The 12,768-nt window shown below is 35.5% G+C and overlaps 1 protein-coding gene across 1 annotated transcript; it reads right to left on the bottom strand.

Annotated features, from left to right (window-relative positions):
* Nucleotides 1-3,834: 3,834 nt before the first annotated feature.
* On the bottom strand, nucleotides 3,835-9,149 carry LOC115991736 (26S proteasome regulatory subunit 7). The gene is made up of 10 exons (XM_031115626.1): nucleotides 8,889-9,149; nucleotides 8,225-8,306; nucleotides 7,709-7,800; nucleotides 7,543-7,620; nucleotides 7,042-7,103; nucleotides 5,499-5,643; nucleotides 5,118-5,336; nucleotides 4,834-5,015; nucleotides 4,479-4,654; nucleotides 3,835-4,309 (listed from the first exon to the last, which is right to left on the bottom strand). The coding sequence occupies exons 1-10, from the start codon at nucleotides 8,973-8,975 to the stop codon at nucleotides 4,152-4,154; spliced, it is 1,281 nt and encodes a 426-aa protein (XP_030971486.1). The 5' UTR covers nucleotides 8,976-9,149; the 3' UTR covers nucleotides 3,835-4,151.
* Between the last annotated feature and the right edge of the window lie 3,619 nt (nucleotides 9,150-12,768).

Genomic DNA, 12,768 nt, shown 5'->3' on the forward strand with positions numbered 1-12,768 from the left:
AAAACATGATCCCCAGTGTTTCGAACCTCATAGCCCTTAACGGACCTCCATAATGGATTAAAAGTCTTAACAATAGCATCGACATTCAGAGCTTTCTTCACAAAAAACTTGGCCGCTAGAATGAACTCAGCACCTGACTTTTCCTCCGCCAAACATAAACCACCACCGTCCCTATCGATCAAAGAAAGTTTGCTCCAATGCCTCATTAGACTATCCAAACTAAAAAAAAAAAAAACACGTGTTTCCCAAACCCCAGAAAGAAAAAACCACCAAAACCTACCGACAACGTTGTTATCCGAGGGACAATAAAATCCTTACTTGAAGCAAATAACTATTCTACTACCTAAGAAAACTCCCTTGGTGCCCAGGAGACTTTCTTAGCAACAGAGAAACCCCCACTCACCTTGCGATCTCAAATCTTTGTTGTCTCTTAAATTGAATTTATGACCTGATGCAAGAAAAATCGTTTTACTCGGTGACCCAATTTCTAAGTTATGGTAAGGCCATATCACACTGTAATATTGTTGATGTGATTGAGGAGTAATAAAAAAAGATTCGACTGCTAAATTGATAGTCTGGAAGACTAGACGATCAATGGAGGTAGATTTTTAGCGAAACATGAAAGCATTTTGTATAAGCATATTCTCAAACCTCTAATTAAAAAATAAAGAAAAGTTGAAGACTAATGTCCATATAATAAAGGATTTAAATTTATTTCAATAATAAATATACGTGTATGTGTGTTATTATTGTTACTTCACATAAAATCACTTTGATATATCTCGTTGCAGGAATGGAGGCAGAACTTAGAGTTAGGGCTGTTGGTTGTGTGTAATGACTTTAGCCTCTAACTTTGTTGCTACTCAGCTACTGAGATTTTTTTTTTTTTTTTTTTTCTTTTATGTGTGCACTACTGGGTAAGAAAAAATTCATTTTGTTTAAAATTTTTTAAAGGGTCAAGTTGTTTGTTTTGGATAAAATTGGTTGACTATACTTAATTTTTTTTAGTTTTACTATTGGTAATTTTTGTTGTTGGACTAATTTTTTTGGGCTTGTATATTTTGTTTTAGATTTTAGATCTATAAATTTTTTTAATAGTTTTTAAAATGAGGAAAATACTAGATATACAAACTTTTATACAAATTGCTGATGTGATGAGTGGTTATTGATAAGTACAAAAATAATGTAAGTGGTAAGCCCAAAAAAATGTTGTAGAAGAATTTGCTATCTTAACAATTCGTAAAAATGTTGTAGAAGAATTTGTGACTATAAAAATACTTTTAAAAGAATCAATGATATTGTTAAGAGGCAAAAGTGTAATTTTATAAAACAAAATTGCTAAAATTAGTATCCATATATATGATAATATTTTTATAAAAAAAATTTGGGGGGGAGGGGTATTGCCCCCCAAGTCCAACCATGGCTCCATTCATGTGTCATTCTATATGTTTTACTCTTTAGTTGAAACCTAATGTAGTTTTTTTGACATTTGGTTATAAAAAATAATCATTTTTAAAAATATTGATGAAAAATTAAGTATTCATTAATAAATAAATAAATAAATAAAACAATACATAATACATTTTTGCTTCATCAAGTTACCAAATAAGCACTATTGATCCTTATGTTAATTATGGCTAGTTTACTCACTTACGTGACAAATGGAGCAATGTTATTAGGAGTAATTATTGTGTAGTCTGGGAGCATTGCTCCCTCCTCTTAGATGACGTGGAGAAAATATATTGTGTTTCAATATTATCAGGTTAACAACTTATTTGGTGTTTCATATCCAATAGAAGATTGACAACTGTTAAAAAAAAAAGCCATTGTAACTTTGCCAACAGAAACCAAAAGACAAATTTTCCCTTAAAATATTTCAAATCCATGCCACTTTCTCTCTCTCTCCTTCTTCTCCTTCAAATCTTTCCCCCAAAATTACTCTTCCCCAAAAAAATTTCAAACATAAGCTCTCTCTCTCTCAAAAACACTCCCTTCTGATGACTGTTGATACATCATTTGCATGGAATTATATAATTATTTTGAGAAATTGTATAATGTATAATTTATTTTCTAAATTTTATTGTAGATAATTTTGTTCTCCCTAAAAATTAAACATTTTTTAAAAGTAATTTCTTTATCTCTATTTTTACAAATATATAATTTTATCAATTTTGGTATTTTTTATTGATTTTTTTCTTTTTTTTTTTGAAGTGGTCCATATTCTTCTAACTGTTGTTATTATGCATTATATTTTCCTAATTTCTTTTGGTATAACTAAAATTTTTAAGTTTCAAATTTATTGTTCAAATTCTCATTCTCTTAAAGAGATTATCATGATAATCAAATCTTATCATATAATTACAATATATATTAATCAAATAATTAATACTTTCAACCCAAACCTGTCTTTTTTTCCATTCTTAAGTAAGTACACCGAAGTGGAACGAAATAGACTGAAGTGGATCAAATGGACCAAAATGGACTAAAGTGAACCGAAATGGATCGAAATGGACCGAGTGGACCAAATTGAATTGAATTGAACCGAATAGGACCGAACTGAACAGAATAGACCGAAATTGGACCAAATTGGACCGAAGTGTAGGAGTGGCAGTATGAAACAATCAGGGGCTGGTTTTAAGCTTCTAGTCCAAAAGGTTCCCTCTCCCACATTCAGTAGCTGATGTAGAAGCAGTAGCAGCTGGTAAAGCTCTAGCCTTCCCTCATGATATTGGCCTCTCCTCCATTAGTCTTAAGGGAGACTTGGAAGTGGTCATCAAAGCCTTAAGAAGTGAAGATGACTTCTTTGCCTCTTTTGGTAACTATATTGTTGATGCCAAGTCCTTCCACACCTTTAGATGTATTAGTTTTTCTCACCATTCATGGATAAAGTAACTTGGTAGCTCACAACATAACTAGGCATGTGAGACATGTTGTAGATAAAGAATGATTGAATCAGTTCTTTTTTTTTTAAACAATATTTACTGCAATTATCGACATCAAACAAACTTCCAAGAGAGTATTTGTCCCACAACAATATTTATGGAGTGGTTTGACTGGTGGATTAGATGCTACTCCAAGGATCGCTTCACTGTGAGTGCACATCCAGATGTTTGTGACTGGAGTCTAGAGGATGGTTGTGGAGAGTGGAGACCAGTAGCTGTGAGAGGATGGAGGACAGCGTCGCTTAGGCTTCACTGTGTGAGGACTGAGGACTGCATCGCTGTGATGAGAGGACAACACTAGTTTAGGGCTCACGTTTCATTCTAGGGTTCAGATTGAAATGATTCGGTTTTGAATCTGTTTCTACAAGTTTTGGTTTTTGTTGGGTTATGGGTTTTCAGGTGGCAATACTGATACAGACTTTTTTAAGGCCTAAAAACGTGACAAGATAAGAGAAGAGAAAACCACAAAACTGACCCCTTGTGGCTGTGGGTTATAGACCAGATAGATGATAACACTTGCATTTAACACATTTGTACGTTGACAGACAAAGATATCTTGGACGGTTATGTAACATCAACTAAAAAACCTTGGTACTCACTTAAAATAAGTTATCATTTCTTACTTGACCAAATAAAGTATGAAATCTTTCTCAAAAAAAATAAAGTTTGCAATAGTGTGGCACAAAAAAAAAAAAATATATATATATATATATACAGGAAAACTGAATCTAACCATGGAGTGAATTCTCTCCACTTCAAGACAAATGGAGAGAATTTTTGGATACCATTAGATTCATGAAAATTAATTCTGAACATGGAATGGATAGTCTCCACTTAGAGACAAATTGAAAAAATCCTAATCTAGATTAAGCATAATAAACAAGCATACAAGGAAAACAGAAAGACACCACTAGCTTTCAAATTCCTGGCAAGCTACAATGACAGCAAAGGAATAGTCACTGAATAATGTTATAGCAGAGCATAGTTTGATACACTTTCACTAGTTTACATGGAGAAACCCACAGAAATAGAATTATTCTATAAGCTATGCAGCCAAATAATAAATGCTACAATCCGAGCAGAGGCAAGTCCAAGTTCAAATGAAAGAACCACATGGATATGGCTCATATCATGCCTAATTCGAAAGGCCTATAACTGCTTTCAAGGTTTTTCTTAGGAAGTGAAGCGGAGTGAAGCAAAACAGCTGACTCAGTTGTAGACCATGTACTTGGGTGTTGCACTGAACTTCTGGTATCCCTTGATGACCTTGTTCACTGCATCGAGGAAGTCTTTCTCTGTCACAGTCTTTCTCCGTGCTCGGATGGCAAACATGCCAGCTTCTGTGCACACACTCCTTATATCGGCACCTGAGAGAGAAACTCATGTCAGAAAACCAATGTACTAAGTACTAACATACCACTGGCATAGTGAGCAAATAACAAGCAACAGGGCCATTGAGGACTATGGGAAAACATAAAGGAAGGAGACAAGTTGAAATTAACCCTTCACCATCAAGGCATCAACAAGGGTTCTTACCAGTGGAATTTGGGCAAAGCCGAGCCAAAAGTTCAAATCGGACATCTCTTTCACAGTTCATCGTTCGCGTGTGGATCTTAAATATTTGTGTCCGACTCTCCATATCAGGAAGGCCAAACTCGACCTTACGATCCAATCGTCCAGGCCGTAGAAGTGCTGGATCTAGTGTGTCAGGCCTGAAAAAAAGGCAAATGAAATCCAAAAACATTAGCACTTGCATTGTTAAAAATTGTAAATACACCCAAGAAGCAATTTCCAGTTCTATTTGAAAATTGAAAATGAGATTGACTTAAGACCTAGAAATGATGTACCAACATCAGGCAGAAATATAGCCATGATAGGTAACTTAACCAACCTATTTGTAGCCATTAGGACTTTGATGTTTCCACGAGCATCAAAGCCATCCAGTTGATTGACAATTTCCAGCATTGTTCTTTGAACTTCATTATCCCCACCTACACCATCATCAAAACGAGCCCCTCCAATGGCATCTACTTCGTCAAAAAATACAATGCAAGCCTTCTTTGAACGTGCCATCTGCAGCATACAGCAGTAAGAGTTAGACGATAACTGGATAATTAAAACAATATGAATAAAAAACAGAAGTTTTGAAACTACTGAACATGCACAATTGATAACCTGGAATAGTTCTCGAACCATCCGAGCTCCCTCACCAACATATTTCTGAACAAGCTCACTCCCAATAACTCGAATGAAACAAGCATCAGTTCTATTTGCCACTGCTCGAGCTAGAAGTGTTTTACCTGTTCCTGGAGGACCATAGCAAAGGACACCTTTGGGAGGATCAATTCCAAGCTTAACAAATTTCTCTGGATGAAGCATTGGCAGCTCAACAACCTAGGAAACAATCTATATCAGCAATGCATACATGCCAACCATGTCTGGTTTTATAACTATCTCCAAAGTCAAACTTTATCTCGTGCATAAAGTATATCCACATTCTCATTAAAGAAAATACATCAGAATGACGAATAATATATGGTAAATTGATATACGCACTTCTCGCATCTTTTCAATTTGCTCCTTGCATCCACCAACGTCATTGTAGGTCACATCAGGCTTTTCCTCCACTGTCATCATGGTCACACTTGGATCGATTTTAGGTGGCAAGGGAATCTGGATCTGATATTTATTGCGATCAACCCTGCAAAGACAGGCTGAAGATCAATCCAAAAATAAAAAGGAGTACAAGCTCTGCTTCTTTAATACACGCACACATTCCGTTAAGGATCAACAATAAAGGAAAGCCGCATTAACAAGCCATTTCTTTGCGTCTGCTCTAGTTCCTAGGTAAGAATACCACTAGCACCTCTTTGATCTAGCCCTCTCTTTCATGATGAAACTAGATGTGCTTCTGGTTTTGGGAATTCCCACAACACACACCAATCTGAAAGTGATTTTGCTGTTCTCATATATTGATGAAGGCAGCAAGGAGATAATTTAATTTAATGTAGTTTGTTAATTTTAGGAGTTGGGGATTATTTGTGTGATTTTTAGAATTCTGGAGTGGACTATATTTGGTCCATAAGATCTTATTTGGGACTCAGATCTCCAAGGTTTAGTAAAAGGGAGGGAGACTTTCTAGTTTCTTCTATCCAAGGGCATTTATTTGTGTTATTAATTTTTTTTTTCTTTTTCTTAACAAAAGTATGTTTTGGCCCCAAGCAGAGATGGGAGGAGAGACTCAAACTAGTGACCTCTACTTCGTGAAGCTTGGTCTCCAACCGATGAAACTACCCTTTGTGTTGTGGTTTTTAACTTTTTATTAGTTATTCAGTTTGGGTTTAAAAGTCAAGCCCATTAAGTTGTACTAGGACTAGGTATTAGCCCTCTATTTATATGGATGTAATACTTTCTATTCAATAGAGAATACATTTTGCTAAATTAGAGTTATGAAGCTTTCTTTGATGCTTTTGGGATCCAATTCTTCACCAAGTCAGAGCAGGGTGCAAGTGAAAGTTCGCCTAAGCCTCGAATTGGGTTCTCCTTCCATTTATTGTTCCTTTTTTTATTTGACTCATCTAGCATATTTCCATCAAATTCCAGCCAAGACTAGATCTAATAATATTCTAGCACTAGGCATCCCAAAACCCAACAAACTCATGCTGCTAATTAAAATCCTGTAATTATTTAAACCGCTCCAAGATTCATACTTTTCAAGCTCAAATCGATCTCTCCTCCTTCCTTTAAATCCAATCTCACATATGGTACTAACATTTGGTCTCTGAAAACCTTTGAAGAGACTATTCTAAAGGTTTTTCATTGCTGATGTCCCACATCATATACAAATTATGATATAAAAAAAATTAACAGAAAAAGGTAACAAATGACCTCCCCTTGGCAACAAACTCCACACAATTTGTGTTGAGACTTGCGAGAATGTAAAATAAGAATATATATATATATATATATATATCTCAATAGAATTAAATATATTTTGCAATAGTCACAATGGGGGAGGGGGGAAAGAGACAGCATTAAAGACTTGCACAATACAAATATGTTTTAGCAAAATCTGAGAAGGTAAAAATGAGAAACCTACCCCACACGCATGCCTTCTTCTATGTCAGTTGGGGAAACTTTGTCACCCAACCCAACAACAAACTGCAGTTGAGAATGTACAATTATATCAGATCCCAATGTTACAAGAATGAATATATGAGTAACTTAAAGATTCTATCTCTGAATGTTCAAAGTAAAATGCCAAAGAAACTATCCATTTAAAAACCTGTTGTAGCATGTTTGCAGGGCATAAAATATAAGATACTGAAGGTAATTTAAAAAGGACAGATATGATGAAAGATTAACCAATCATTATTAATTTAAAAAGAAAAAAAAAAATTCTCATATTTCAACTAAAGAAAGAGAAGTCACCAATACAAAATCTTGGTAAACTTAAGCTTATAAAAGACTTCAACTAATGAAAATAAAAGTAAAGAACTGGAAAATGAGAGACTTATTTCTTGTGTGTGAAGAAAAATTTCATATTTCAAACCCAAAAATATGTACCACACATAAAGTGAAAGGCCAAAAAGATGTATACCTTTGCAATTTGCTTAACATTTATTACATATTTGGCATCTTCAGTGTTTGGATTAATGATCTTTGTACATCTTGCCACCTGATTTGACAAGGCAGTGAAGGCTTCTCAAATTTATATACAAATACTAAATTTTATTGCCAAACAAAACCTTAAGCAAAATACAGACCTGCAGAGGCTGCTCCTCTTGCATCATTTGCTTATCAGATACCAGATCCCACTGGCTTGGTGCAGCTAAGCCAGTGTCAGACTCCTTAATACCTATAGAATGGTGCAGATCAACATTATGATTTCAAGTATTCAAATTTTTTAAAACAGCCAGGCCATGCAGTAAAGACATTGAACAGAAACAAGCCAACAACAGAGAAGAAACAGATAGACCAAGTTGTAACACACAAACAATACGTGAAAAACAGAATTAGTAACAAATTCTGAAAATTGGCAAGAATTCAATGTAATGGAAGAAATTAACAATTAAACCAGGAAACACAGAAAACATGTAAATTCGTCGACATAGAGTTATCGGAGTGTTATCAAATCGAAGTCTTTATTAGAAATGTGTAATTAGAATGATGCATGCCAATGCCACCTTAAAGCTTAAACAGTAAATTCTTTAGAAGCTAAGTTAAGAGCAAGCATTTGAGAAGAAGGTAAGGTTTCACAAATAAAAGAAAGGAATGCATACCACACAAATCATTGACCTTCTTAGCCATGTCCTTAATTTCCTTCTCTACTTTCTTGATACTATTAGAATAGGGACCCAAACCCTGCAAAAAGAAAGAAAAAAGCATTAAGAATAGTAAAATATTTGTATCTCACTCTCACAGAAGGGGGAGAAAAATATAAAGCAAGAGAAGGGAAGGGGGGTAATTTGATTTGATTAACAGTAATTAAAAGTAGGCTGACAGAGAGAGATTGCATGTATGTAACCAATCACAAACAACCAATTCCTGTTAAAACACAAAAGGTTAGTTTGAGTTTGAGGAAAACTAAACTAAACTAAACCCCACAATCATAATAGTGAGAGAGAAAGCAAAATCTCTTTGATGAAATGGAGATTTCTCAGTGCACTAAACTAAACGGCATCGTTTGGTTTGGTAAGCGAAAAGCAAATGTATGCAAAATAAATCCCCAAATAAATAAATAAGCATGATTTAGTTATAGTTGTAGTAAGAAGGAAATCAATAATAATAATAAAAATACAATCTTGAAGATGAAAAACACAGCAAAAATCATGGGAATTATTAATCGCGAAGAGCTGAGAATAAAATTTGAGATCCACAATAATAATAATAATAAAAGTTAAATTAGGGTTTATAAGAAGAAAGAGGAGGAGGAGGAGAAATTACATAAGTCTTGAGCAGAGCAATATCGTCCTCATCGAGAGGGCGAGGGTTCTTCTCGTCCTTAATATCGAACTCGGCCTCCCCTGCCATCGTCCTTGATTGATTGATTGATTGATTTGCGTTTGTGTTTGTGACTCTCCTGAATTGAATACAATAGAATACTTCTTCTTCTTCTTTTCCTCACTCCTTGACTCCTTGCTCAAGCAAACCAAAAGCTAAAGCAAAAGGCCAAAGCGGTGTTGTATTGAGAGGAATGACGGAGGGGTATTAATGTAATATTCTTATTATTATTACAAAACTCTCTCTGGGCCTGGGCCTGAGAATAATGGGCCTTCCAAATGCTAAACTAGCTGAAAATCATATTAACCACAGAACAGAACAGAACAGAACACGAGCATGAGATGACCAGCCGATTCGGTCTCTCTTTGACAAGTGACAACAAAGCTCACCTCTCACTTTTGCTGTTCTGTTTGAATTAGCGAGATGGTTTTCGTCCTCTGCCCGTTGGGCTGTCATTTATAAACTGGAAGAGAGATGGAGGAGTTAACCTGGGTTGTTTGGCTTAGTTTAACTTTTGTTGATATTGATTTTAGGGTTGTATTACGTTTGTCAAGGAGTTGATCTGTATCTGAGTGAAAGAGAAGGGGGAACAAAATATTTATTGAAAGGAACGGAAACAGAGGAAGAAAAAAAAAAAAAAGTTAAGAGGTAATGGTTGATTTGGGTTGAGAGGAACAACACCGAACAGAGATGATGAAAAGATTAGTGGTAGGGAGATGAATAAAAATAAAAGTAAAATAGTGAATAAAATAATATTTTAAAAGAATAGTATTGAGTTTGACAAGGAAGTACAAATAATATTTAAGCGAAAGATTAATGATATAGCATTGAGGCTAGTTCTACCCAAAAAAAAACCCATTGGGGCTAGGGCTGTCCATGGGTGGGTTCGGGTTTGGGCCTAACCCGCACTCGACCCGATTGGGTTGGGTCATTGAAAATTGATTTGCACTTAACTGAAATATGGGTTAGACCCACTGAGTTAGGTCATCGGTTGAGATAGGTCGGATTCAATGGTTTGGCGAGTTTGGACCACATATTGGGTCAAATTTGTAGATTTTCATGGATTTAATTTTTTTGGGCCTTTTTGACCAAAATTATTGGACTTTCTAAATTACAAGGATTTAAAAGTTTTTGAACCTTGTCCTATCAGATTGGCCTTTTTTTTACTTCATTTCTTTTAAAATGGGTCTTCAAGCTCTGCTTGAAACATCAGTCCAAATTTATACTTCCTAGAACCCACATATTGACATTTGGGAACAAAAAAACACAAAGTAAAACCTGGACACAATAGCAAACAAATAAAAACACACAAAATACCATTTTTTACCATCTATTATACATCAATAGCATGGAAAACCTAGGCATTAATCAAGCAAATAAAACCGCACAAAATACAATTTTTTTACCACCTGTTAATCATCCACACATTACAACAAATATTTTCCAAATTGCCTAAGCCCTTAGGCCTAGGCACTAGCCCATTCCTCAAAATTGCCTCAAGAAAACTCAGGCATATAAAAGTCAATCTAAGCACATATTAAACTTGCCAACCATTCCACACATCAAGTAAATTTCCAGAACCACACAACAGCAAGCATTGTTACAAATACTAGAACATCTTCATAATTCCATATATATATATATATATATATAGTAGGCGAAAATACACTTTTAATCCCTATATTTTGGCCAATTTTCATTTTGGTCCTTAAATTGATTTTACTACTAATGTAGTCCCTAAAATAAGAAAATCAATTCTATTTTGGTCCCTAATATTAACCCACTAACAGAAAAGTCCTACGTGGCAAATGGTGTACCCTGTTTATTGACATGGCGCTAACGTGGATATTAAAATATTATTAAAAAAACTTATTTGGCATTTTTGAAATGCCACGTCAGATTTAAATTAATAAAAAATTAAAACAAAAAATCCAGATCAGAAAATTTAATAAATAAATAAACATTAATCTAATTAAATTAGGAAAAAAAGCTTTGTCAGTTTAAAAAATTGAGTTCATATCCAAAAAAATATATATATTAAAAAATTGAGAAAAAAAATTTATAACAATTTTCTCAAATTTTCTTAGTCACCATGCACAACATCACAAAGATTATAATTTCCAATATTTAGACAAAAATAAAAGGAAAAAAAAAAAAAAAAAAAAAAAAAACCCTAACCTAAGACTCTACTAAATAAAAAACCTATTATAAAAAAATAATAATAAAAATTAAAAAACCAACCCCACGAACCCCAACCCAGATCAACCCCCAACCCAGATCAATTCAAATTCTCAGCCCATTCTGTCTCTCTGATTTCTCTTTCATCTGCTCCAAACTCAGACCACCCATGGCCAAAGAACCATTATCCCAAAAGCCCAAAATCAAAACAACCATCCCAAAATCTCTTCCCTAACTCATTTGAGAGAGAAAGAGGGCAGATGAGAGAGAGAGAGAGAGAGAGAGAGCCAACGAGTAGATGCAGGATAGGGTTTGGGTGGTGGATTGGTTTGGAGCCACCGAGTTTTTGGCTTTCCTGAAGAATTTGAATCTTGGAGAAATCGAGTTTTTGGGTTTCTTGGAGTTTTTGAGTTTCTAGGTTTGTTGGAGCAGCTAAGCTTTTGGGTTTGGAGCCGCTGAGTTTTTGGGTTTCCTAGAAAATCCAAAAATAGCTCTCTCTCAATGAAGGCAGTGGAGTCAATTAGGATGGTAAGTCAGTTTGGTGACTTTGGGTCAAATCGGCGGTGCGTGGGATGAGTTTTGTGGGTCATGCTGTTTGGGTTTTGCTGGGGTTTGTCTTGTGGGTCATGTTGTTTGGGTCTTGAGACTGAGAGAGTTTATCTTGATTTTAAGTGGTCATGTTGTTTGGGTCTTAAGCACTGCTTTAAAAACCGGACCGAACTGGCCAGTCCAATCGGTTCAATCGGGAACTAGAGCCAATCCTATCCGGTCAAAAGCCCCAAAACCGATCAACAACCGGAAAACCGACCAAAAATCGGGGTTGAACTGAAAATTAAAAAAAACGGTTCTATGCCCGGTTCGGTTTTTAAAACCATGGTCTTGAGACCGAGAGAGTTGTTCTTGTTGGGAATGAATGGGAGAGCTCGGGTTCAACAATGAAAGAGTGACAAATGATAATTTGTTTTTTTTTCTTTTCTTTTCTTTGTTTACCCAACCAATGATGAGAGCTTCAATCTTTAAATCTGTGGGGGCCAGTTACTCAGGAAGTATTGTTAAAAGCGGTACTAACTGGGCCTATAGCCCTATCCGAGGATGTTGGACCATCCAAGGAGGTCCAAATAAGGCTATGAGTAGAATAAAGTTAAGAGAGGAGAGGAGACAATGTGAGATGGGTCCAACAAGTGTCCGAGGACAAAAGTATCCTCGGCAACATGCGTCCAAGATGAATCTGAGTACCTTATCTTCACGAACTTACTTCGAGGCTACGTCACAGCTGAGAGTAAGACATCAGACCAAGGATAAGGATAAAAAGACAGATAAATATCTTCAAAGGCTACGACCTCTGCATTAATTGCCTTTCAACCAACTCTCTGGCCTCATTAATGTGGAAATGATACCTGAATAGTGATCAAGCAGATTTACAGCTACGAGTTGATGGTTCTAGGAGATGTTAGATGGGACAGGAAGGAGTCCCCCAAATCTAACTAACACGTGTGTGGTAAGGATGATACGAAGATTGAAATATATAACCCGGAAGAACACACTGGGAAGGAGGAGATACGATCTTTGTCTGGAGAAAAACGATATAAAACAAAGTACTTAGCCTATTCCGAAGGGAAGAAATTGGAGGATCTTATTTGTGTCG

This window comes from Quercus lobata, chromosome 5, assembly GCF_001633185.2.
Source record: "Quercus lobata isolate SW786 chromosome 5, ValleyOak3.0 Primary Assembly, whole genome shotgun sequence".
NCBI classification, from domain to species: Eukaryota; Viridiplantae; Streptophyta; class Magnoliopsida; order Fagales; family Fagaceae; genus Quercus; species Quercus lobata.

Bases quoted from the DNA above. Each gene is read 5' to 3' on its own strand.
- LOC115991736 (XM_031115626.1), bottom strand. From the start codon at position 8,975: ATGGCAGGGGAGGCCGAGTTCGATATTAAGGACGAGAAGAACCCTCGC. The intron at 4,655-4,833 runs GTTGGTTAAGTT...CCTTTTTTTCAG, and splicing joins GTCCTAATGGCTACAAATAG to GCCTGACACACTAGATCCAG. The intron at 4,310-4,478 runs GTAAGAACCCTT...TTTCTCTCTCAG, and splicing joins GCTTTGCCCAAATTCCACTG to GTGCCGATATAAGGAGTGTG.